This window comes from Echeneis naucrates, chromosome 1 (genome assembly GCF_900963305.1).
Source record: "Echeneis naucrates chromosome 1, fEcheNa1.1, whole genome shotgun sequence".
In the NCBI taxonomy this organism is placed as follows: Eukaryota; Metazoa; Chordata; class Actinopteri; order Carangiformes; family Echeneidae; genus Echeneis; species Echeneis naucrates.
In genome coordinates, this window is record NC_042511.1 from 9,496,574 (window position 1) to 9,521,252 (window position 24,679).

A 24,679-nucleotide genomic window follows, 5' to 3' on the forward strand; every position below is an offset into this window, starting at 1 on the left:
TTTTTTTTTTTTGGACAAACAAACATTTTTCAGAGCCCCATGGAACTACTAATAATGTTCGACCATTAGACTGAAACCAAAAGAATGTCTACCATCCAGAAATAATCTATCAATGCAGGGATATTGAGGCATTGTAGCCAGTCCCAGATCATGTAGGGGAAGTGAGTGCAGCCTGGACAGGATGTTATTCTATCATAGGGCTGGCATATACAGAGATGTGGGTAAATAGGTCATTCACAGTATATGCCAATATATATTCAACTTGCCACACACAGAATCTGGCTCTGTGAAACACAGTACCATATTAATAGCAATGTGCCACGGTGCAAGTACACTACGCTTTTAAAAGGATTGGAAGATGGCATTCTGATTGGTTTACTGCATATCGAATAACAATGCTCAGTTGTTACAACAGCTAAAGTGATATCAACATTCCCTAAATATATTTAAACCACACAATTTCATCACTTTTTTTTCTGGGGTCATTTTACGCCTTTATTTGATGGGCACAGTGAACAAACAGAAGCTGCAGGAGGAAGTGAAGGAGAGACATCGAGTAAAAGGTCCAGCTGGTTGGGAGTTGAACCAGTGACCTCTTCCTGAGGGTTGGGTCTGCCCATATGGAATGTGCCTTAACCACTTAGTTATTATAGGTAGTCCTACGCTTGAAATCCACCAGTCAGGCAAGTGGACTGGCATGCACTCGTGCACAGCTGTGCTTCATTTCATCGCTTACTCATCTCATCTTCTACTGCTTATCCGTTTTCCTGGTTGTGGGGGGTGCTGGAGCCAATCCCAGCTCACATTGGACAAGGATGGGGTACACCCTGGACAGGTCACCTGTCCATCACAGGGCCAACACACAGAGACAGACAGAGACTCTCACTCACACTCAGAGCTACAGACAATTTAGAGCATGGGTGGGAATCTTTTACTGTCTCGTGATTCGATTTGATTCTGATTTTTGGGGCTGCGATTCTATTCAAAATGGATTTGTTTCATAATGATTTCTGTTTCAATCTATAGGTGTGCAAAGGATCCTCATGATCTACTCCAGTCTGCTTTGCAAGACAGAATGACAAATGGAGACATTAAAGTGCCTTTTTCACATTTATTAAGTTTTAATATTTATCCTATGCTTAGATGGAATTGTTGCATAAAAGCAATATCACATATTGCTTAAGTTACAAAAATAAGTGTTTCTTCATAGAAAAAAAAATAGTGCAGTTAAACATGGGGTCCTCATTTTGCAAACCTTCCACTGTGAAGCTCATGTCAAGCTTGGTCTTCCCGGGCATCTGGTAAATAGGGCCCTGTAAAGTCCGCAATCACGAAAAACAGAATTCATTATAAACACAGAAATGGCCAACATTTTACATACATGTTTTGTTTTGTTTTTCCCAAAATAAAAAGGAATGCAATATAAGGAAAATGCTCCGAGGGGGGTCAATAATAATGCATGCCTCCTTAACCATCCATGAATGAATGAATGAATGTGGGGACTTGAGCGTAGTGGGTGTGGTTCAGTTGAGTAATGGACTGGGCTACAGTAAGGAACGGCAACCCCCCGGGACCTAGACTGGATCTGACCAGACTAGACCGGTGACAGCTCCAGAGACTAGAGACTAGACTAGACGAGACACTTAGAAAAACTGGAAGGGAGGGAAAAAAAAAAAAAATATGGGAAAAATTTGAACGGAATTTGGGGAAAAAATAAAACAGATTTTTAGAGGGCTCTAGGTAAAGACCAAAATGAGTCAGAATCTTCAACGAGGATGGGGTCGGTTGAATCTCTCTTTCGCATGCGTATGTTGGCTCCATGATGATCTGATGAAGTCTTGCATTACAATTGAGGCAGACAGCCTGTGGTTTTTTTTTTTATTGATTTGGGGAAATTTTGGGAAAACTTATTGTGAATCATAGTAAATGAGAATCGTGATTCTTGTACAAATTGATTTTTTTTTTTTTTTTTTTTTTGGGGGGGGGGGGGGGGGCAATCCCTAACAAGTTAACCCAAACTTGATGTCTTTGGACGGAGGGAGGAAACCCACACAGGCACACTTGGCACAGAAAGGCCCCAGGCCCAGGAATGGAATCCAGCAACAGCACAAACCACTATTCCACCATGCGGCCCACCTCATTTCCGCTCCCAAAAAATGTGATGCTTGAAATGCACTATGCATGCAAATTGTGTTCTAAAATAGAGCAACTGTGCATATGTGTTGCTGGTGGGGCTCTGGAGTTAAGTGTCAAATGATGCACTTTATCAGATTTGCAATCATCGAACGCTTTGCACAACTCTCTTGTTACATCGAAAAAAATAGTTCCCCTTTAATACAATAGAAAATTGTATGATGCATTATGTTGTTTTCTTTCTTTGTTTTTCATTACACAAGCATGACGACCCATCACCAGACACACAGCATGTTCCTTAACACTGAAACGTCAGTGGAATCAGTTGCTGACTGATTGGTTTTTCTTTACTTTGGTTGTCAAAGAGGCTTTAAATTGGATTCTTCAGCTTCCTGCAGCACAAATGACCATAATAAGTCTGTGGATTTGTTTGGGTTACAAATCAATACTAATAACTCATTCCTCTACCTTCTGCAGTAATTTGTGTTTGGACGTGACTGTGAGCAAGCAGGCATTATCACAGACAAAACAATTTACTAAGTATTAACAGTGTTTTGCGTTGTGACATTCTACCTATTCACCGGACCAATGAATCACGGCTCTTACTCGTTGGTGTGAGGAAGGTGTGACTTCATTATGTATATCAGAACCAGGTCACCATGGGATGCACTCTCTGATAGAAGGACTCCAGGTGATAATGAAAAGGATTTAATAAAAACTTAAATTTGACTTTGAGTAGGTTTTCCAACTAGAAGCACATAGACACACATGGTCACAACATCAGACAGAGTCGCAGACTGCAGCAGGTCCCTAAGCTCCGTCTCCAGGCTAATGGTTTGTGGCACTCTTGCTCACTCCAATCCCTTCTCAATCACCAACTGGTGTAACCCTCCCTGCAAATGTCTGGAAATGAGGGCAGCAGTTGATTAGAGCAGTGGAAAGGGCTCTAATGAGAATAGGTGCTTGGATGCATCTGTCAGGCCGCGGGTTACTGTGACTTACTGATGCTTTCATTGAATCCACAAGCATTTCAGGACAAATTAAACATCCAGTGTTTGAACTTGTTTACGCAACTTTAAAATATATTAGTTAATATTCCTAATTGATTAGACAACGTCTGACCAAGGGTACTTTTTGAATTGGGGAAAATCAAGCCTGTAACTGTAGTGTGCATTTAATAAATATGACTACATTTAACAACAGATGAATTACATTCTAAATTGGTTTAGTTGCCTGTATCACTTTCAGACACTGACACTTTTTAGTTTTGTTGACTCTGTTTCAAAACACACTAGATTCACAGACACAAATGAAAGAGTTTCAGCTTTAAGAGGAATTTCAGCCATTTTCCATTTTACAAACTTTAATTATTAAAAGACTTAAATTAAGTTCCCATTTTAAATTCTGGTCAGGGTCTAATGTAATGATATTTTTCATTGATTAATGATCATGTCTTTGATTAATTATTTAGTCCATAAAAGTAACAGATGTTAAAAAATTGCCCATGATGATGTTTTGAGATGAAGTGGTTGTTTGTTTCATCCAAACAGAAATCTAAAACGGAAAGCCTTGTAATTTACAAGTTTATAAATTTGAGCAAAGCAGCAAATCGTCACCACTTAAGATAGAACCAGAACCAAAATATTTATTATTATGCTTAAAAAATACTGAAATAATTCAATGATTATAAAGTTATTGTATTATTAAAAAAAAGAAATAAATAATCATCTAATCTGTTCAACTAGATGCTGACCATCTGAAGAGAACTACCCTTTGCTCAGCTTGTTTCTCTGATAACTAAGATATTTAAGTTTTTACCAAGAGAGGTGCCTCCAGCAGCAACCACACCTGATAATTAAATCTGGCAAGAACAAAGAGTGAAGCAGCTTCATGTTAAACATCCGCTTTCCCTGATTGTGTTAGGAGAACACAGAGTGGCTGCCAATGTGCACTCAGCTTGTTTCTCTGAAAAGCTATGATCCATAAATTCTTCATTAAGTTAAAATATAAAGAAAAAAAATAATTAAAAAATGTATTGCTAAAATACGGTTAGGCTCGACTGCCTCTGGCGAATATAATGCCAACACGTGCGAAGGAATGAGCATTACCATGATTGAAATCAAACATTTGTGGTAATGTAAATACACACCTCAAAAATATACAGAAAATAGGCTTGCTTATTTTCAGACATCTAAATTTTTCATGCACAAATGTTGCATGTTATAACTTTAAAGCTTCCCAGGTTTTCATCAGTCTGCATTACTATTAGGGTATGACAAAAAAAAAACCCACACATACATACATACATACACTCACACAAAGACTTTTGAGAGCTTCTTTGAGCTCAGCTTTTAATTGGCCTGGTGCTTCAGAGATCTCTCTGCCCCTTCTCTATCAAATACATGAACACTATACACACACAAAGACACGTAATATTAATACACACTGAGGCTTTAAATAATGCACGCTATTAAAGCTTCCTGAATCTGACACTGATTCAGGTATGTATGCTGAATGTGAACACAGTGTCCTTTGTTTTGTTGGCTGTAATGATTTTTAAACAAGAGGTGAGTAGATATTTGTTTTATTGTTTCTTCCTTTTTTGTGAATAAAGAATCAAGGCTGACAAAACATGATTGTAAAATCCCTAACTATGTCTTCACTGAGTCATCCGGGTTAAAATTCCCTATTAGACTTGAAAACAGGATCCATTTTTTCCCAAAGCCTCTACAAGTTCATGTTAAAGTGCAAGTGGAAAAAGAATAGAATATGCACATGTGTAAATGTGTAAACAAATTGTCAGTGGACTAAAGGATATAGCATTAAGTATGCTGGAAAGAATGAAAGGTTTCAGGAACGGACATCTGTTATGGTCAGAAGAAAGGACGCCATTGATTTCCCAGATCCTGTTCCATACAGACTCAAAGGTCTGAACACTGAAGATGATAGCTGAGCAGGATGTGTCTTACTTATAATCAAGTGAAACAGTTTGTACAGGTTATTTGAAGAAGTTTGTGTATGAGATCTGCTTTGTGTTATTGCAGCCGGTTTGATCTACAATTCACTGGCAGTTGGAAGCATTTGGACCGTCTGTCAGTTACATAACTCATGCCACTTAGTCAGCATCACATTTTTCTTAAACATGAGAACAGACAAAGGTATGACATGAGCGTTGCAATAATAGTTATTTTCCATCTACAACATGCACTGCCTTTACACAGCTGGAAGCAACTGGTCTGTTTCTCGACTACATGTAGGACTTAAGTTGTTTCTTTTATTTCTTTGTTGAGGTTTTACTCTTTCAAAGTGCATTGGCTATGTTTAAGAGTTTGGAGCCTGAGAAATGGCAATGTGGATCGACAGGAGGTATACGCTGGCAGGATGGGATGATGACTTGTCATCTCTCCTTCTTCTCCATCCAATGCGCTGTGAACTGACTCAGTCCAGTCACAGTGGCCCCAGCAGGACTTCACTGTCACTGGGGAAATGACTGCTGCTCACTGCTATTCATCAAACTGGCTGCACTTTCTCAGCCAAATTTGAAATGAATTTCAGCTATATGTGTGAAGGAAATTTGGGGAAACTGCTTGTCCTCTTCCACAGTTGGTTTGCGTGATTGGTTTTGGACCCTTGGAAATGGGATTTTTACCTTTTCTTTCTTATCTGTCAGAAATCACCAACACATTTACATTCTCATTGAACAAATGTAGAGAGATGGTGTCTATCAAGAGCAATCAGCCTTTATTTTCATATACAAATCTTATTTCTCAGGGGAAAAGGTGATATGGACACAGTGAAACATATCTGTCTCTTGATCACAGTGGCAGCACAGTACAGGTGGACGTGTTTGCATTTGTCACCTAAACTTTGTCCTCGTTAGAGGATCCAGGGGAGTTGACAGCAACAATCATCAATCTCATCTTCATTTTCCGCCCCTCCCCTGTGGACTTGTTGGATGTGCTTCGAATGCCTTGGGGAGGAATCTTCCTCTGATATGCTCCTGAATGTCTAAATTTCTCACCCTGCTTCCAAGGATGACATCAGTCATGTTACAGTGAAAATGATATTGGACATCTCTCTCTGTTGCCTCATTCCTTCAGTTACCCTTAAACTCATAAGGGTGTCTGGCAAAAAGATATAGAATTAATGATCAATAACATTTTTTCCAGACTGACTTTACAGATGTCATGTCTTTGACCTTCATTTCCGTATGAGTGACAGAGTGAGGCTTGCATGAGGTACTCACCTAACACGTATCGTACACTAATTGCCTTTTTGAACCTCAGTCATGGATGTGTTCTCGATGTTTCCTGGACTGGACCAGTCTTGTTGCCGTATTTTTATTTATTTTTTTGTGTTTGTTAACATCACAAATCAGTTGAAACTCACTACTGAATGGAATTTCCATAATATAATGTACAACTTGAATCAAAGAAAAAATGTAGCCCATTTATCTCTTGATCATCTTGTGTTGGTGACTCTGGCACAGATTTTCTCCTTCAGTCTAATTCTGAGACTTTGCTCATTATTTATGACAGATGAAGTCCAGCTGGACTCATGAATGATGTTCATTTCTTCATGACCAACACCGAGGATAAATAAATTCTTCAGCGGCTGTGACGCTCTGCATGATTTACTTCAGTCACAAGGACAAATTTACAGTTGTTGTCATGTGGTTAAAGTACTGCTGATGTTGAGGGAATAATGATGGAAGCTGATTGAGTTCCTAGTTTGTCCCTGTGATTTCTGTTTGTTCAGTTTTTGGTTTTCCTGTAATGCGTCAATGTGAAGTACAAAGAGACAAGTACTGCATCAGTGTCTTTATTGATGGTGTTGTAGCTTTAGTTTGCCCCTCCTTGTCTTGGGTTTAGGTTTGAAGGGATTTGATCAAATCCACATTCTGTTTTGAATCTGGTCACAAATCCTTTTGAATCCTTTATCAAATCTAATTAGGTTTACTTTTCATTGTGGGAAAGTAACCAAAGTTCTAAATAACCAGAACTCTGATATTCAATTTAGATCTCTAATCCCATTTTGTTTGCTCAGAAAGCAGAAACATCAGTCTTTCAAGTTGCAAGCTAATTAATGTTGACAACCTTTAGCTACGACATGGAAATTTTATCGGGAAAAAAGAGGCATTCAAATGCATGTGGGACATTGGTTTCAATGCCTTAAACTCAAGTGAAGGTTAATTAAACCTCCTTTTTTTTATAAGTCATTTGCTCAAATACCAAATACCAAAGAATGTGATCAGCTGTATGTTGCTTTGGAGACGACGTGCTGGACCTTTTACAAAGATACACCTACGGTCATGGCCTGATGATGGAGTGATGCTCCTTTTCCTTACATACAATCTTTGCAGAACACCAGACCTCAGGACACATGACTCAATCAGTTACAGTTACTCTCTATTCCCTCCGTTTCTTCCTCTGTTCCTTAAGTTCACCTCACATCTCAACAAGCCCAGTGGTGAGTGAGAGGACAGATGTTGACTTTGCTCATTACCTCTCTTGGTGGCTGTGGCTGTCAGTCATGTAAGTCAATGTTCTTTGGTGTTTAGGTTTATTTTTTGGGGAAGGGGGTGGTGTTTGTTTGTTTTGTTCTTTGGGTCCGCTGTCAATTAGAGAATATATGCTCTTATACCTGAAAAAATGAAAGACAGGCATGTAATTCAGCTGATATTACAGTCATTCAATGGAAATCTTCTGTGTGCGCACAGGTTGATTTTTACCTGTAAAAATGAATTGCTGTAGTTTGAAATATTGGCTATCACAACAGTTTTCTGTTGTCTGAAATGCAGTGTGATGTTTGCGACCATTGCAGGAGCTCCATTCACAGCTGTAGTCTCTGTATTGTAATTGCATTCTGAGTGCTTACGTGGTATGAAAAGGTCACCTGTTTGCAGGAAGTGACACGATGATAAATGGTTACAGAGTGAGCACAGAGCACACGGTGAAGTGGAGTTTGTTTTCCTGTGGGCTTGATGGGTATGATTGAAGTGTTTTACTGGCGTGGTGTATGGGAAGGCAGAAGAGAGACTTGGTTCCTACAGGAGGCTAAAGCTCCCCCCCAGGCAAAGTCAAGTTTTACACAAACATACAATGATTTGTACATACAATGATTTATTTATTTATTTTTGTAGCTTTCTAAATTAAAGCCGAATTCAGTTTTCAAACATCCATGTGAAGGTGTGTCAGAAAGTGAGGACCACCAAGTTTTGATTTGGATATTGTAAAGGAGTCTTCGTGTCTGTCATTTATATCAAAATCTCGTAAACTTGTGGATTAAATGAGGCAGACTGTTGTGAATGTAAATGAATAGCATTGTTATTCCATTTAAAATAATCCCTTGCCTGTCTAGTTATACCTCCATACCTCACTGCCTTCTCTTCAACACCAGCTATGATTTCAGGCAATATACCCCCATCAGTGCAGGCCCCTCACTAACACCATTATACCATTCAGATAACACTTGATATCATTTGGATAAGCGCGGAACCTCTTGGCATTCAGCAGCTCTTATCTGATTATAGCCAAATTGAATCAGCCTGAAATGCTCCACTATCATGCTGCAATTCAAACTCATCCACATATGGGAAACCGAGATGTGGCATTTCTGATAGAGGTGCTCTTCAGTTCACCCTGACGTGATGTAGCAAATAGTGAGTGAGTGATCATTTCATTCTGCAGATTAGGACACTAAATCATGGTTAATAATTAGGATTAGGGCCTTTATCATCATTTGATTCATGTCAACATTATGACATGATGCACAGCTGTATCGTTTAATTTTGAAAAGGTCATACATTTTACAATATGAGAAATAATGAATATATAGTATTTATCAGGAAAATAGGTGTACAGTTACTCACTAGTACTACTAACAACAATAATAGATAATAATTGTGTCTAATTATTTTAATATTGTTTAATTTTTATGAGCCTCTTTCTTTGGTTAAGATGTAATCCACACATTTATTTATTTATGTTTTTTTAATGCTTACATCGGTCAGTGAATTGTGAATTTTAAACTTGTATCAGGTGTAGACAGAATAAACAGCAGTTTGAAATATGGGAAAAATCCGTGCAACAATATGATGAAGTAGCACTATGCTTTAAAAGAAGTCAGTTAAAAACAAAGAGCTGGTTCTGCTGCTCTTTTGCGGACTGCAGGTCAAAAAAGAGAAAGGTGTTTGTCTTAAGAAGTTTAAATAATCATACATGTGTGTTGTTTTTGATTTGATTCAGTGGCTAGGCTCTCTCTCTCCACCTCCAAATTTATCGTGATTCTTCCAGAGTATTTGTCGTTGGCAGTTTTTTCAGAAGTTCAGATCAGGCTTTTCTTGTGATTCAAAGTCATTTGACAAGAGGCAGGCTGTTTGTTAAAAGGCATGTTAGTTATGTAACAGAAGGGACTTGGTGAGTGTGATAATGATTCAGACTGGTCTAACTGGGTGCTTTTCTGTTGCATAACTAGTTGACACCTCTGTGTCCCTTCCATCCACATACGCACACAGAAACACTTTTTTTTTTTTTTAACTGAAGCACTAACAATGAACGCTTCCTCCGTTTCCTATTGTCATGCTTTTGAAGGTTACTTCAGCATCTGTGTACAGGCGAACACACGTGTGCATACAGGCCGAGCATCACATACGAGTTCACGCATGACTTCACTCTAACAAAATCATCCAGGCGGAAGAATGATTTGAAGTGAGCAACAGGTGGCACAAAAACAAGTTCACTGGAGTAACACAGCAGCAGCAGCAGCAGCAGCAGCACTGTTATTCTGTGTTTTTTTTTTTTTTTTGGTTAATCTGCAGATTATCAGAAGATGTTTCACTGTCCATATGCTGTGGCACTTCATGCAAGAGCAGAAATGTTGCTTCAGTTAATTTTTATGCTATACTCCGCCCTCCACCAACACTTTGTTTGAGGTGAACATAGAGAACTCCTTGTTAACTCACAAAACCTAACTGTTTTAATGACTTTTGTGTTTCTCCAAATTAAGACCAAACATCATTCAACTTTTAAATGAAAATCTTTGTTGGAAAATGTGAAATTACTTTTAAAGTTTGCCAATTTTTAAAGCAGAATGTCTTGGTCTGAGTCAATACAGTCATCAAAGATTATGGACAAAATATCGACTTATTCACCTCTTAATAGTAATATAAAGCGAGCTCACTACAGGTTCTACTGGAATATTTTGACAGAACAAATTTGTTTGCATGTCATTCTTTTACAAGTTTAAATCTCTGCTCTCTGCTCTGCATTTTACTTGCTCCTTTGTTTGGCATTTCCTAGAAAATGTAGGCGTCATTAGTAAGAAAAACATTCCACTTAAAGTGCTTGTAGGTCAACATGTCAAGCTGTTTCCCACCACTTCACTGACAATTAATGTCATGCTGCAGTTTTTATCTTTATCTTTTTATTTGTATAGTATAGGTAATGTGACATATTAAAAGGATAAAAATCCAAACATTTTTCTGCATATTGCAGATGATGAGATACAGGAGCCCTAGCTAATAACCCATAATAATTAGGCCAGTGTGTTAGACAGTTGCTTCTTGTGTGTGTTTACTGGCTGTGAGCAAAAGAGATGTCTCCATTAGGATGAACAGCAGTAAGCCTTGCCATACTGAATCTGTGCCCTCACTTCCTCTCTCTTATTGCTTATGACACACACACACACACACACACAAATCTGTTAAGAAAACCAGCAGGATGATCCCCCTTGGGACTAGCCAACCTAGTTTCTCATACATGTGTGCTCTTCCATGCATCTTTTCCTCCCAGGGGCTTGGTTTCCTGAAGGATGCATTCATTTAAACCCAACCAATACCAGCAGATACATACAACTTCACTGAGCACGAGTTCCCTCCTCCTCTCGTAACATTTCTTGGAATTTGCAGGCATTTTAAGTGGTGAATGTGTAAATGTGTTGTTTGATGGTATGAAAATGTTTTGATATGGGAATTATCCGCTATAAAGAATCTTCATCAAGACATACATTTCAGGTCTAAATGATACACTCTCTCTCTGTTTTTTCTTATTTCCTTCTTCCTTCCCCCAGGCGCGTTATAAGCAGAGTTTGGACCCCACGGTGGATGAGGTGAAGAAGCTGTGTACGTCACTGAGACGCAATGCCAAGGAGGAGCGTGTCCTCTTCCATTACAACGGCCATGGGGTGCCACGACCCACAGTCAATGGGGAGATCTGGGTCTTCAACAAGGTACCCTGCTAGACATAAATTCTTTTACTTAGACGTACTTCAACGTTCAAGACAGCAAGCTACCTGATTAGCTCAAAAACTGTCTTCACATGTGCAGCAAAATTGCAGTTTATATGTGACAGGATGAGGAAAGGTCTTATTAAAAGCATACACTCATTAGTTTAATGCAGTGGAGAACATTTCAGTGTCTCAGCAGAGTAAACTGATGAAAAGAATAATAATTAAAATTATATAATTAATCACATAACAGCTGTTTTTTGAACAACCAAATGAAATCATACTGTGATCCGCCTCCTGCTGACCTCTGGGTTGTAACTGATGGTGCAGGAATTGGCACGAGCTGCTGTTTCCTGTCCCTAATTACTTTAACTTGAATATATAAGGAGCTTATAATGAGTGTGTAGAACCATACATATAGCCAAAACTGTATGGTGGTGCACATTAGTGCAACGCAAATATGAAGAACTGAACACATCGACTATCATCAGTAACTTAGTGTAATTGTAACTGGTGAGTCCAAAAATATGTATACATTTTCATCCAACATTCATTTCTGTACTCTCTTTACATCAGCCATTTTGCATGTCAATTCACTTCTGCCACATCTTTTATGCAAAAACAAAACAAAAAAAAAATGAACAGATTGATATATTTCATGTGTTGTTTTTGTAACACACTCATCCAGTTATTCCATGAGACTGGATGTTGTGTGACAGTGATAATTAAAGCAAGAGTCTTCTCTTTGTTTTCCACTGGTTTTTCCTTCCTTCCTTTGTTCCCTTCTTCCTCCTTTCGCTGGCTCACCCACTCTGTAATTTTTGCTTTTTCCATTTTTGGGCTCTAAAAAGGGCGATTTCCACATCGGCATTAGTTTCCTTATCATGGGGGTGTTTTTCTCAGCCTGTGCAAACAGTTGTATAATATCTCCTGTGTCAACGGAGGAGTCCTGAAAGGATCTCTGATGATGTCATCAGCTGATATCCCAGTTTACCGGCGACACAAAGCCTGTTTCAAAGTAGAGGGAACTGAATGGGCTTATAGACATTATCAAGTAGCATTTTAATGTTTTTAAATTTTTTTCGATTCCCCTACTAATACAATTAAATTACTAAATCTCTGCTCAATATCTTAATGCTTTATAATTGAAACTGTCAATGTCAGCTGTCACTGAAAATGAAGCTTCTCTGTCTCCGGCCACTGAAACAGCAGTTCGGAGGAAACTTGATGTTGAAGCAATACTGGGGAACAAGAGTTTCTATAAAAACCCTGTTGATTCTTTTTTGCAGGTTTTCCTATCCCCTTTCGTCTGTCTCCTTTTTATTTCCTTTTTTTCACCAGTTTCTCTTCCTCCTTCCTGCTCATATTTTCCATCAAACAGATGACTAATAAATAATTTAACACACATCTATAAAAGTGACATATCAGCAATAACATAAAGTACACATCTCACACGTCCTCTCTCTTTGCCGGTCTTTCAGAACTACACCCAGTACATCCCACTGTCCATCTACGACCTGCAGACATGGATGGGGAGCCCTTCTATTTTCGTTTATGACTGCTCCAACGCAGGAATCATCGTCAAGTCCTTTAAACAGTTTGCCCTGCAGAGAGAGCAGGAGCTGGAGGTGGGCAGCTGCACAGACAAACACACTCAGCATGTATACAGCATGTCACAACAACAGCAGCCACCAATTAACAGAAGGTGATTGGAAATAAACATGTCAAATGTTCAGAGTAGCTGGGCAGGAAAACAGGGTGAAATGATCAGTGTCTTAGTTACTAGTGGCAAGTGCTTGATTTGTCATTTGAATAAACAATCAAAACACCACAAAATTGTACACAAATACACTCACACACTAATTTATAGAATGTTTATAAAAAAGATCTCATGATTGGCAGCTTGAACTGTCCTGATTAAAAAAAATCCAGGACATCCTCGGTGTTGGGATCTACTGAGTAGCTGCTTTTAAATGACAAACAAAGACACACACACAGGCGCAGTGCCAAATACAGCAACCCACAGCAACCAGCCCCAGTCCTTTCACTACTTCATCTTTTTATTACCTTTTCTCTCTTTCTCTCTCCCGGCTATGGCATGTTATGTGAATTCCTAATGACACGGAACTGTCATTCATCTCAATTATTCATGGGGAAGTTTCAGCCAGACTGTAGATTAGCTGGGAAACGAGAGAGAGAGCGAGAGAAAAAGAAAAGATGCAGGATGTACAATGCGGAGCACAGAGGCAGGAGGTGGAGCAGGGTGAAAGAAGAGCCATTGTGAAAGCTGTATTACCCGTTCAAGTAAAGGTGAAGGCAGCAGCCAAACTGCTGAGTTGGTGCAGTGTTTGACTGAACTCATCACAAGTGTCTCTGCATCCTGCTGCTTTTCTCTTTAACTTTGCAGAGGTCGTGGCAGGGCTGCAGCTTTAGGGCTGAAAACGAAACTCTAAACATCACAGAGATTTAACCCTGCTCTGTGAGCACAATTAATAAATTGGTCATTTTATACCTTATATTTTATGTTTGACCAGTGCATTTCTCTGTCAGCTGTGGAATAAAACAGTTTTCATTCTTATCAAAGTTCATATACATACAAAGTGAATATGTGACTTACCACTTCTTTTAACAATTCACACCCCCTGCAGGAAAGGAAAGCAATGGCATACCTTCAGCCTACACGTGTAGCTGAGTCGACAAGATCGTGAAGAAGGGAGACAATGCATTTGCAATCATTTCGCTTAAGGGGGTCACTTAAAGTGTCTAGGTATTCATTCCAATGAAAAACGTTAATGTGGGCACAGATTATGACTCATTCTTTAACCCCAGTCACAGAAATAAATATTAGATCAGCTTTTTTTACATGCCAGGCATCTTCTGCTGATCATTCCATCATTCTGCCCAGTATTTCTCAGCCCATTTAATTGACGGGAAGGGTGTACTATTTCAAACCATTTAATGTTGTCATTTAGGGGCAACAAAGTTGAAAACAAAGTTGCTGTTCTCTATATTTTTTAGGCACACAACTGAAACAACATGTGATGTTTAAATTGGCCACAAAAACAAGAAGGTGCTCTGAGAAACTAACAAGCTGTTGAGGCTGCAGCTCAAATAAAGCTTTAGTTATTATTTATATATGAAATTTACCTGTCATTCTAGTCAGAGCTCAGTCTTAAAAGCTTGGAGTAGAGCTCAATGCGAACCGAGACATGTTTGGTGGCTGAGGTGAGAATTGACAAGTACTTTAACTTTTCTTACAACAGGGCCCACTAGGTACTCCAAGGACATTACCTACATCACCACACAGAGTCTTTACCCAAAGTTGGGAGCATTATGGTTTTACTACAGAGGAAATAACCAGAGGAAGTCCCACAGTTAAATGCAGAGGAAGTTGTGTAATGTCCATAACCAGTTTCAATTTTCCACCTTACTGCAGCCACTGCTTCTCATCCACTCGCACTAGAAGTGCATAATGGTCAGGGGTAATGGAAGATAAAGAAAGAGGCAACGACTTTCAGAGACTTTTTAATCATGCAGAAGATAATCTGAGCAGGGAGTCCCCCTGCTTGCCCAGGAGCTCCTCCCCCTGATTCCCTCTATCGCGACGCAGTGGGATGGCCCCAAGTGGAATCATGAAATGCCAACACACACACACACACAATACATCAGCCATTTTTACCTTTGGCAATGCACGACTTACACATGCATAGCGCACACATTTCACATTGCACGACAGGCCCGATCTCACCAGGGACTGCATTATTTGGAGATGCACTGATGCAGATGACAAGACAAGAGCAGTAAGGGGACGATATGAAAGGAAGAGGAGGTGTTTTAACACTCCTCAGTAACGTATCAGCATCCTCCTTCAGTCCATTCAGCCAGTGTTTGTGTGGATTTGTGTGTGGGTGTGCGCTCTGAGTGCTTTATTATAGAGCCACCTGCTTCCTTTTTAATATCTCATCACTTCCCACTTGCACTCACATGGTCACTGCATTAGCTGTGGCACAAAAAGAGGTGTGTGTGCTGGTGTTAGTGTGTTGCAGGTTAGGTGCTTTATTTGCTGGGATGCTTACATTAAGTCCTCACTGGCTCCTTCTATCATTTTAATGAATAATTAAAATTTATTGCTCGACAAGAATTGCTTTTTGGTATTTATGCATGCATGCACTTGTGTGACTGTGCTCTTCTACCATGATAATATGGCAGAAGACCCCCCCCCCCAAGTAAGATTAGTCTCATAAATTTGTTTCATATTTTCCAAAGAAATTCTCAACAATTAAATTATAGCCTGATATCCCAAGTGGAAAATAGAGAAAAGAACACTGTCATGGTGATTTTCATGATAATTTGTGATATTACAATATGCTAATGTGATAATTACAGTGGATGCTTGGCATTAATCAACTTCTACTGGCAATGTTATTCTATTTACCATTTGGATTACAGCAGCACACTTTCTTCATTTTCTTTCAGGAGACAGTGTTGTTGTTGACACCACAAGAGGCTTTAGAATCGCAGGCTGCTTTGTTTGGGATGTCTGTCGACATTTTTCTCATTAGAGAGAGCGAGACCAGGAATTATGTTAGAGGGAGATTGGCACAGATCCATCTGCACGGCTGTGATCGGGCCTGTGCCTGTTTCAAAGACAAGGGAATGAAATATGCATGACAATAGAGGGGAAAAAAAAAAAAAAAACACGCACAGTGCTGTATGTAATGTAATCACACTTGCCCCCATTAATTAGTACTATTCTTTCTGTATTTTTAACACAATGATTTATATCTATATATGCAGAGACCCTTATGGAGCTGCACTGTAAACACATTGCTTCTCACTGAGATCTGAGCTTTAGCTGCTGCTCCTTTTTTTCCCTTCTCTCATTATAGAATCAACTAATGAGTTATTGGACTAGGAGAGAACAGGAGGGGTGTGCAGTACTTACAGGAGTAGAAGACATTACATAATTCCACAGTGCCTCATCACAAGCCTCTTTTTTGCAGTTTGATTAGTTTACCTCAAAACTTGAATCCACATTTGAACTGGGTCACAGCAGTTTTATGAATTAGATTGTTCTTCCTTGCTTGTAGAAACAAGAGCTTTCCCGCTGCAGTGTGGATAATTTTCTGGGTTTGTTTTTCCCGTCTCATCCTCAAAACGATTCACCTCAACCTCAGGGCACTGGAAGATGAGCATGTCCCCTCTCTGCTCACCTTAGGTAGTGTGGGCTTACTCACACTTGCATCAGATGTTGAACTAGTGGGCATGCTGGGAAGCCCAAGAAGTCATTTCCATCCAGCCGCTCTTCCACTTAGTAGCTTCAGTGCAGTTGTGGTTGTAGTAGTGTTGTTCTCCCTGCTCTCTTGCACTACTGTATGTGGACACATGCACGTGCACATACTGTTCTGTTTTGCACTTCAGATTGATTTCGAGGGCTTTAATTGCTGGAGTCTCTCCTCCTGCTCAGGAAACACAGAAGGTGTTTTAGGACTTAAGGCCTCATTTACTGGTTTTTATAGCTCTTCAACAGTCCTTAAAGTCACACAGAACAGTAAGAGTTTGCAGGTACTGTCACCTCAAAGCAAGAAGAGTCTATGTGGAGTTTGCATGAGCTACCTGCTCCTGTGAAGGTTTCCTCTGGGTTCTGCAGCTTCTTCCTGTTTAAAGACATGCATGTCAACTGAATTGGTAACTATATTGCCCGTAGGTGAATACTATGAATTGTGGTTTGTCCTCTGTTAGCCTGTTGACCTGTGTGAGGTATATTCCTCCCTTGTCCAGTGTCAGCTGGGATTGGCTCCTGCCCCATGGGATCTTCTAAGGATTAGGGGTACAGCCACGTCAGTGTCCTACACTAAAATTAAATTTCACTTTGCACCTGTTGTGTATTTAAAACTTCTCCTGCATTGAAAAGAGTTTTTCAGAAAGGTCTGATATCTGGTGGCTGACAGATTAGCAGAGTGAAAATGAGGCTTTAGGAAACCAATCTTATGCAGATGCTGAGATAACACAAAAAAAGTTGTCTGGTTCAAGTTGTGTCCCACGGCAGTTAATTGTGGGACTATGCCAGTGAAACAACCCTGAAACAAACAAACGTTTAGTCTACAGCTGCTCTAGTGTTGAACTGTAATCATAATTGCAGATTCGCAAAGTTCAGTATCCAAAGTGCAGAAGCTGCTATTTTTTGGGAAATATAAAATATGTCACAACATCATTGTGCATTGTTAGCACCATATGCCCCTCCCTAATTTCTTGCTAAACTTGGGGAGGAGTGCATAATGAAAGAAACAAGCCTTAGCAGTCAGTGATGATGAAGAGAGGTCTTGGATTGCTGCTTCTATTAAGACCCACAGCTCATTAAAGTCTATTTAGCAAAAGACGGAAATGAAACTGAACTCCCTGAAAGCAAATCAGCACCACAACAGCCCAATGAGCACATAAATAGTCAAGAGCTCCAAATATAATTAAAGTTTTACATCATAAAAAAGAATTCTCAATTTTTTGAGCTCACAAGTATTTACTGAGCCGCCCCAGCATGTCGACATGCACACTAATTTTGCTCTTAGAACAGTCAAGAGGATTGTTTACCAGGTGAAGACCACCTGCTACAGGGGTTAGTGAAAGGGAAAGTTCCACACTGGGAACAGTAAATGTTGAAAACATTATCATTATGTTCTCACAACGTCTCATGCACTTGAAATGTTTTGCCTGGAAGTACGAGGGGTGGGCCTGTGAAGAGGGCTCAAATGTTTCTTATATAATAAAATTTTCCTCCTGTTTTCATGCAACAGAGGGAAAACAAAACAAAAAAAGCACTTTTATATCTTATCTCATGCTGCTCATAACGGAGCAAAAAGTAGAACTCTAAGCTTGCTTACATTTTTAGTGAGATTCATTTTTTATTTAAGTTTTAGTGCTGTTTGTGTGCTTGTTTTTCTCCAAGAGTGTCCTGCACCTTTCTAGCAAAAGAATGTAAACTTGATGGCAACAGGACCAATAATCACATACACTTTAGGGCTGCACAATCAATCAAAATATAATCAAAATGGTAATATGACCAAGTGCAATATTTAAATTGAAGGAGCTACATTTTTTAAGAGAAATATATCACAACTTTTTTACTCTGCATTGTAAGTGCCATAAATGTTGCGGTGCTACAGAGACGCCTCGGCCTGAAAGTCACATTCCCAGACTATATGTTTTTCAGTGAACGTTTTTTGAACAGAAACTGTTTTTCACAATAATGATTTCAGTATGATTTTTAGATACACTACCAGTCAAAAGTTTGGACACACTTTCCTATTCATTTGAATGAGAAAGTGTGTCCAAACTTTTGACTGGTGGTGTATTGTACAGCCCCATTAATTATTACCTTCAATTCTAATTACAAACAATGTTCAAATTACCCATTTATATTAAAAGTATTATTTCAAAAAGCTAACTGAACATATTAGCATTAAACTACTGAAGTTCCTTTGAATTGAATCAGAGTATAGAGGGCACTGGAATATTACCAACAGATCATATAAAACCGGAGTGCCTTTGTATCTACGACCTCAAGAAGGAAAGTACCATTTCTTAACCAAGCACACAAAGATCTTTGCATTTTCTGAAGAAATGATGTTTTTTATATGCCCCTTCTCCTCTGTTTTGATCTTTAATTTTAATATAATTTCAAAACTTTGTTAAATACATTACAGTAATGATGATTATAGAAGCAGCTCTGTGATGGACAAGGATAAGCTGATAATACATGCAGTGTTTTCAGGTGAGTATGCTGAGTTCCCCCTGGAGATAATGGGTGCATTTTCTGCTCCAAAAGTTCTGTGGCAAAGGGGTTTTTTCAGCAGCGATGAAAAGATGCCAAACCTGCTGAACACGAACAACTTGCAACACTGATGTCAACAGGCTTGTGTAGGTGGTAACAGTGCATGACCACTCACTTGGATTTAAGATTATTTTTGTACTTAAATTTACTTCAAGATGATAAGAACTTCACTGAGTTATCTTTATTCGTTCGTTATTGTCACCACCTGTCTTTCTGTATCAGTCTGCTTTTTAGTCTGTACCGCCGATACTGTGATAAAATCCAGGTTTCATAGCAACATAAAGCAGAAATATCCCCAACTGATCAGCAACTTTATAATGAAACTTCAACAGCTGCTCTATTCAAACTTATTTTTCAATAAACGTGTAAATGACTGTTTTTATGTGTCTGAGAGAGTCTCCTGTATGCTCTGATAGACATAAACACTAGCCACAAATATGTTTCACCTCTTAGAGTCAAGATGCCTGTCACCCAGCATCCTGTCTGTTTCTTTCGCTCTGTCGTTTTGGAGCAGTTAAATAATTCATCGTTTTGGGTCTGAAACCCAAATAGCTTAAAACCTTTTCCTGAGTGGAGATGCTGAAACTGCCTCTTGTGTTTAGAATTTCTCATATGAACGAGATCTCTATCCTGCCTGTTATTTATCTTCATATATTTATTAATTTTGGCTCAAGTGGCCTTTTCAGCCAAAAAATGCCAACAAACACTATTGTGTTATGTTGTTTCCAGGGGTGGAAAGTAATGAATTACATTTTCTCTCGTTATTGTAAATGAGTAGCATTTCTGTGTGTTTTTTACTTTTTTGAATAATTAAAAAAAAAACCATTTTTGTCAAACAGAATTCATGCTTTATATCTACATTTGTTTACAAATGTAATTTCTTCATACATTGATATTTTATGCAGATGAATCAAATCTATTGACAATGCAATAAAACATCCATCAGTTAAAAATAAGAGTACTTTTTACTTTTACTTTTGTAATTGAGTTCAATTTAGTACAAATTTTCAGTACTCTTTCCACCTCTGGTTGTTTCTCTTCAGGTAGCGGCCATCAATCCGAGTCACCCGCTTGCCCAGATGCCCCTCCCACCATCCATGAAGAACTGCATCCAGCTGGCAGCCTGCGAGGCCAGCGAGCTGCTGCCAATGAACCCTGACCTCCCTGCTGATCTCTTCACATCCTGCCTCACCACACCCATCAAGATCGCCCTCAGATGGTAAGCCCGAACACAGCGCCTGAACCATCAAGGAAGTCTCAGATCTCATGTTCCAATGCTTCCTGGATTCACTCGGAAGTAAGAAGGGATTTTCGTCCCAGCTGTTAATATAATCAATGAGATGATCATTAAGAAACCCAAATGGGCTTTAAAGAACAGGAGGAGGAAATTCTTCACGTACATACACAGCAGCTGTGTGCTTTGGGTTTTCTCAGTCTGAGAAAGTAAAATAGATTTTCCTGGTTATGATTGGCTCAGTCTTGCTGTGGCTTTGTTAGTTTGCTGGTCAGAAAATGGCTTGAACAGTCAAACAAAGACATTTTTGATATTTACATATGAGGTCTTAATTAAAATTAATGACACAATTTGCCTTTTGAGCAAATGAAGTTCAAAGCCTGTTAGCATCAGGATGGATCACTGCTTGGACAAACTGATGACATGAGAACATGCCCTGGGCAGAAAACAAACACAACTCTTACCCCCTCACTCATCATCTAGTATAAGAGCTATTCAGCTGTCATAAGAGTTAGAAGGTGACGTAGTCCACAGCGTTGCAGGGGTGATGAACCCCGCAGAGTGCACCTCAGGAGATATTCAGTCCAAATGGGTTCGCTGTGATGCATCATTCAGAGGACTGTACTGTATTGCCGGAGAACATGAGTTGCATCAGCCAGTCAGCTGTGTGGGGCCCGCTGAACGTGTGGTGCTTGCACTCCCAGGCAAAGTCGATTGCATCACCTCCGTTCCCCCGTCAACACAAAACACACACGTCGATGGATGTGCCATTCATATTCCACATACATATTCACACTGCGAGGTGTTTCAGACAGGACAGGGATTTGACAGCGAATTGTCACATCACTTGTGTGAGTTATACCATAAAGTTGTGTGTTTATTCAACCTAAACAGCCAATGTACCACCTGTAGATTAGCTGAGAGCGAGAAGTGCAGCGCTAACTTATTTGAGAACCTCAGACGTATGTTTTAAAAACACTTTTATATCAACCATAGTGGCTCAGATACTTTCACCTCATAAGCAGGAGAAAATGATCATTTATCAAAGTAGATTGATCATTTTTCTTGTTGAGTATTGGTAGTTACTCATAAAATCATTGCTTATATGACACAGTGTTTTTCTCTTTGTGCAGTACTTGCAGTAACTCGTATATTCATTCAGAAACAGGACCAGAGCAGTAATATTTGTCATCAAGCGCCCAGCTACGGTTGTATTCTCACAATGTACTGAAAAGAACAACATGATCATTATGTCGCTATAGTAAGACCTGTTTTAACCTTTCTACCACAAAGCAAAATGTTTGCTGTAAATGAGATGTACAGATTTTAAAGTAAAGAAACACATCATCATTCATTACCTGTGAGGTGAGCACCTAATCCTCCATCAGCTACACGATTGTCCCAGATACAGTGTGCTAAGTCCCTTTGGTGCCATATATCATTACCTATGTGCTCCTTTTTTAGCATTTTAATGAATGAATTCACTTTGCACACATTAAAAGTCTCAGGGATGTAGGTTTCCAGCCAAAAAATTTGAAAGAGATGGGTAACTTTTTATTTATTTATATTTTTGGTGTGTAAGTGAGAATGACAGGAAGTCTCCAGTCAGCAGTGTTCCTCCTCTGTCAGAAATGTTGAAGAGTTTCGTTTATGTTCTAACTCTACATTCTACCATGACCTTCTGCATAATGAGGTCTTAGTCTTATGCCATTAATATTGATATTCCCTACCGACATCCCATTTTGGAGAACAAGTTGCTAAAAGCCTGCTGGATAGTATTGACTGAATTATACCATAACTCCTCTTGCCTTCCAAAAACGAACGGAGAAGCTTGTGAGGGAAAAGCTACGACTGATCCAGTAAGGTCAACCCTCAGTGATTTGTATTAATGAATTTAACTTGATGGTCAGTAATGATCAGGAAATGTGCTTCTGTATTATTTATGCATTATGCAGTCTAGTGTTGTTTGATAAGCTCATTTCATAGAAACATTATGTCAACAGCAACGCTTCAAATTACAAAATTATAAACCCACTGATTCAGTTAATGAGTTGACCTTCATACTTGCACACACATTTAATGATGAAATAAATAGAAAATCAGTGATTATCAGGAATCTCTGTTAAGGTTTTCTGTTAAAGTCTAAATTAAAGCATAAGCATGTAACTTTTGGAACAAGGAATTATATATGTATACTTCTTTTGAAAACGACTAAATTCAATTTATAAGTCATAAAATATAACTTGACTGAACTCAGTGCACTCAGGCGCTTTGCTGTTACATTCACATGTGGTCTGCTATGGTCAGTATCTGTTGTAATGTAAGATAATTATTGAAATTGAGACATTACTCACTTACTGTGCTGATTTAATGATTATTTATTTTTGTTGTTTGTAGTGTATCCCATAATTTCCCATACTTACTCCTGGGTTGAGAGAGAGAGAGAGAGAGCACTGCATTGACTAGTTACTAAGTTAGTTTACTCAGTAAGTACAAGTTAGAGGCTTTAAGCTGAAAGCCTTGGAGCAGGAAGCTTTGTGTGCTGTTAGGAAGGAACTTACTAACTTCATACAGTATACAGCTGCCATTCAATAGTCACGTTTGGTGAAGAATAACAATGATAGGATGGTCCCAATATCCCTCACTGGAATAGATGCCAGCTGTGGCCTCTGCATCCCCATCAACCAGCTGTCCAGACTGGCCTCAGACCTGCAGCTCCCTCTCACAGCCTCTCCTCTTCTCCTGTACATCATCAAATTCTTTGCAGGCTCTCCTTTCAGCTTTCCTTTTATTATTTTCTAAATAAAGATGTCCTGAACTGTCTCCTCCTTCACACAGCCCCAGAGTGAGAAAGAGGAAGAATATGAGGCAGGGATGGGGTGGAGTTTGGCAGCGTGGGTAGATGGAGGGATTCACTGATCTGCTGGCTTACCTTGGCTTTAAAACTTTAATAAGATGCATTGAGGGATGGATGATGGGGTTTACAGAGAGAGAGAGAGAGAGAGAGAGAGCGAGAGAGAGCGAGAGATGGGGAGTGCCAGGCAGAATGAGTTCGTGTGTACCTTTCATTGCTCAGCTGAGCAGAAAATCATTACTGATGGAGCACCATCTTCAAGGGATTTCCCCTCTGCTGCAACGGATGGGGAGGGATGGAGGAAGTGAGCATCTGAAAATAGAGATGGGGTTTGCAGGGGAACAGAGAGAGAGAGAGAAACAGCAAGTGAAGAAAAAGAAGCTCAGACTGCTTGTCAAATTTTAGTCGTGCCAAAGTAGGTGCTCATGTCACATGGTCTGCTGGGAGGTCAGTCAGTTAATTTGACGATTTCAGTCCAGAGTGAGATCTCAGCAGCTGTCAGTCATTGAGCAGGTTTGAAGACTGTTAGAAAAGGAATCTTTCGTACCTTAGTAACCTGAGAACTTTTCTTTTTGCCCACTAGAATTTTTTTAACCATCCAATGCATAATTGACATTAATTTTGGTTATTGATTTGTTGCCCTTAGTGTTTGAACGAAAATGAAATACCACCTAATTAGAATTACATCAAACATAACCCATGTAGCATAATTGTTTTTGTTGTAAAGCTACTGGATCTTAAAAATGCTACAAATACCCTCATTTTTGGTCTCAAATCCAAAATGCTTCCACTCTGCAACTCAGATGGTGTTGCGATTATCTGCTCAGCACAACAAACTACTTAAAATCCAACAACTGTCACCTTTACAAGGAAGAAGACATAAACTTCATTAAATTAATTGAACAAACATCCCCCTGATGCAGCACCCTAAATTTTACATTTGCTCCAGCCGCAGGATAATTTGTTACATTATTTAGACTACTTATAGTAAATCAAAAGGTGACGGTCTTAAAGAACACAATGAAATGATTTCATTAGACATTTTATTCAATTAATGAAACTAGCAACATATCCACAATGTAATACTTGATATACTGATACTGGTAGTAATCTTCAACCATTATAAGATGATAAATATCAATACTAAGTGCCAGCACCAAGCTCAGTACTGTGGCTGTGTGGTGTGTAGCCTTTTGTTCAGGGGCCAAATTCGTCCATTTGTGAAGAATGGATGGATTATTTAGTAGAAACTTATCTAGCAGAGGTCTCTAGGGAAGAAGTAGACGGCAGCAATGAAACTCTCTGGAATGCAAAGCAGGTCTGAGCTGACTCCTCAGAAAGTGCCTGCCTCTATTGCTTCAATATTTACCAACGCCACCAGCTCCACCCGCCTGCATCTGGGCCC

General features: G+C 39.3%; 1 protein-coding gene across 6 annotated transcripts in view; it reads left to right on the forward strand.

Annotated features, from left to right (window-relative positions):
• rptor (regulatory associated protein of MTOR, complex 1) overlaps positions 1-24,679 on the forward strand; it is a 157,931-nt gene that overhangs the window by 43,766 nt on the left and 89,486 nt on the right. For all 6 annotated transcript variants that reach the window (XM_029498876.1, XM_029498908.1, XM_029498899.1 and 3 more), the window contains exons 5-7: positions 11,203-11,361; positions 12,840-12,986; positions 20,230-20,405. In XM_029498876.1, the coding sequence (XP_029354736.1) occupies positions 11,203-11,361; positions 12,840-12,986; positions 20,230-20,405 (482 nt within the window). The remainder of the gene's footprint in view (positions 1-11,202; positions 11,362-12,839; positions 12,987-20,229; positions 20,406-24,679) is intronic.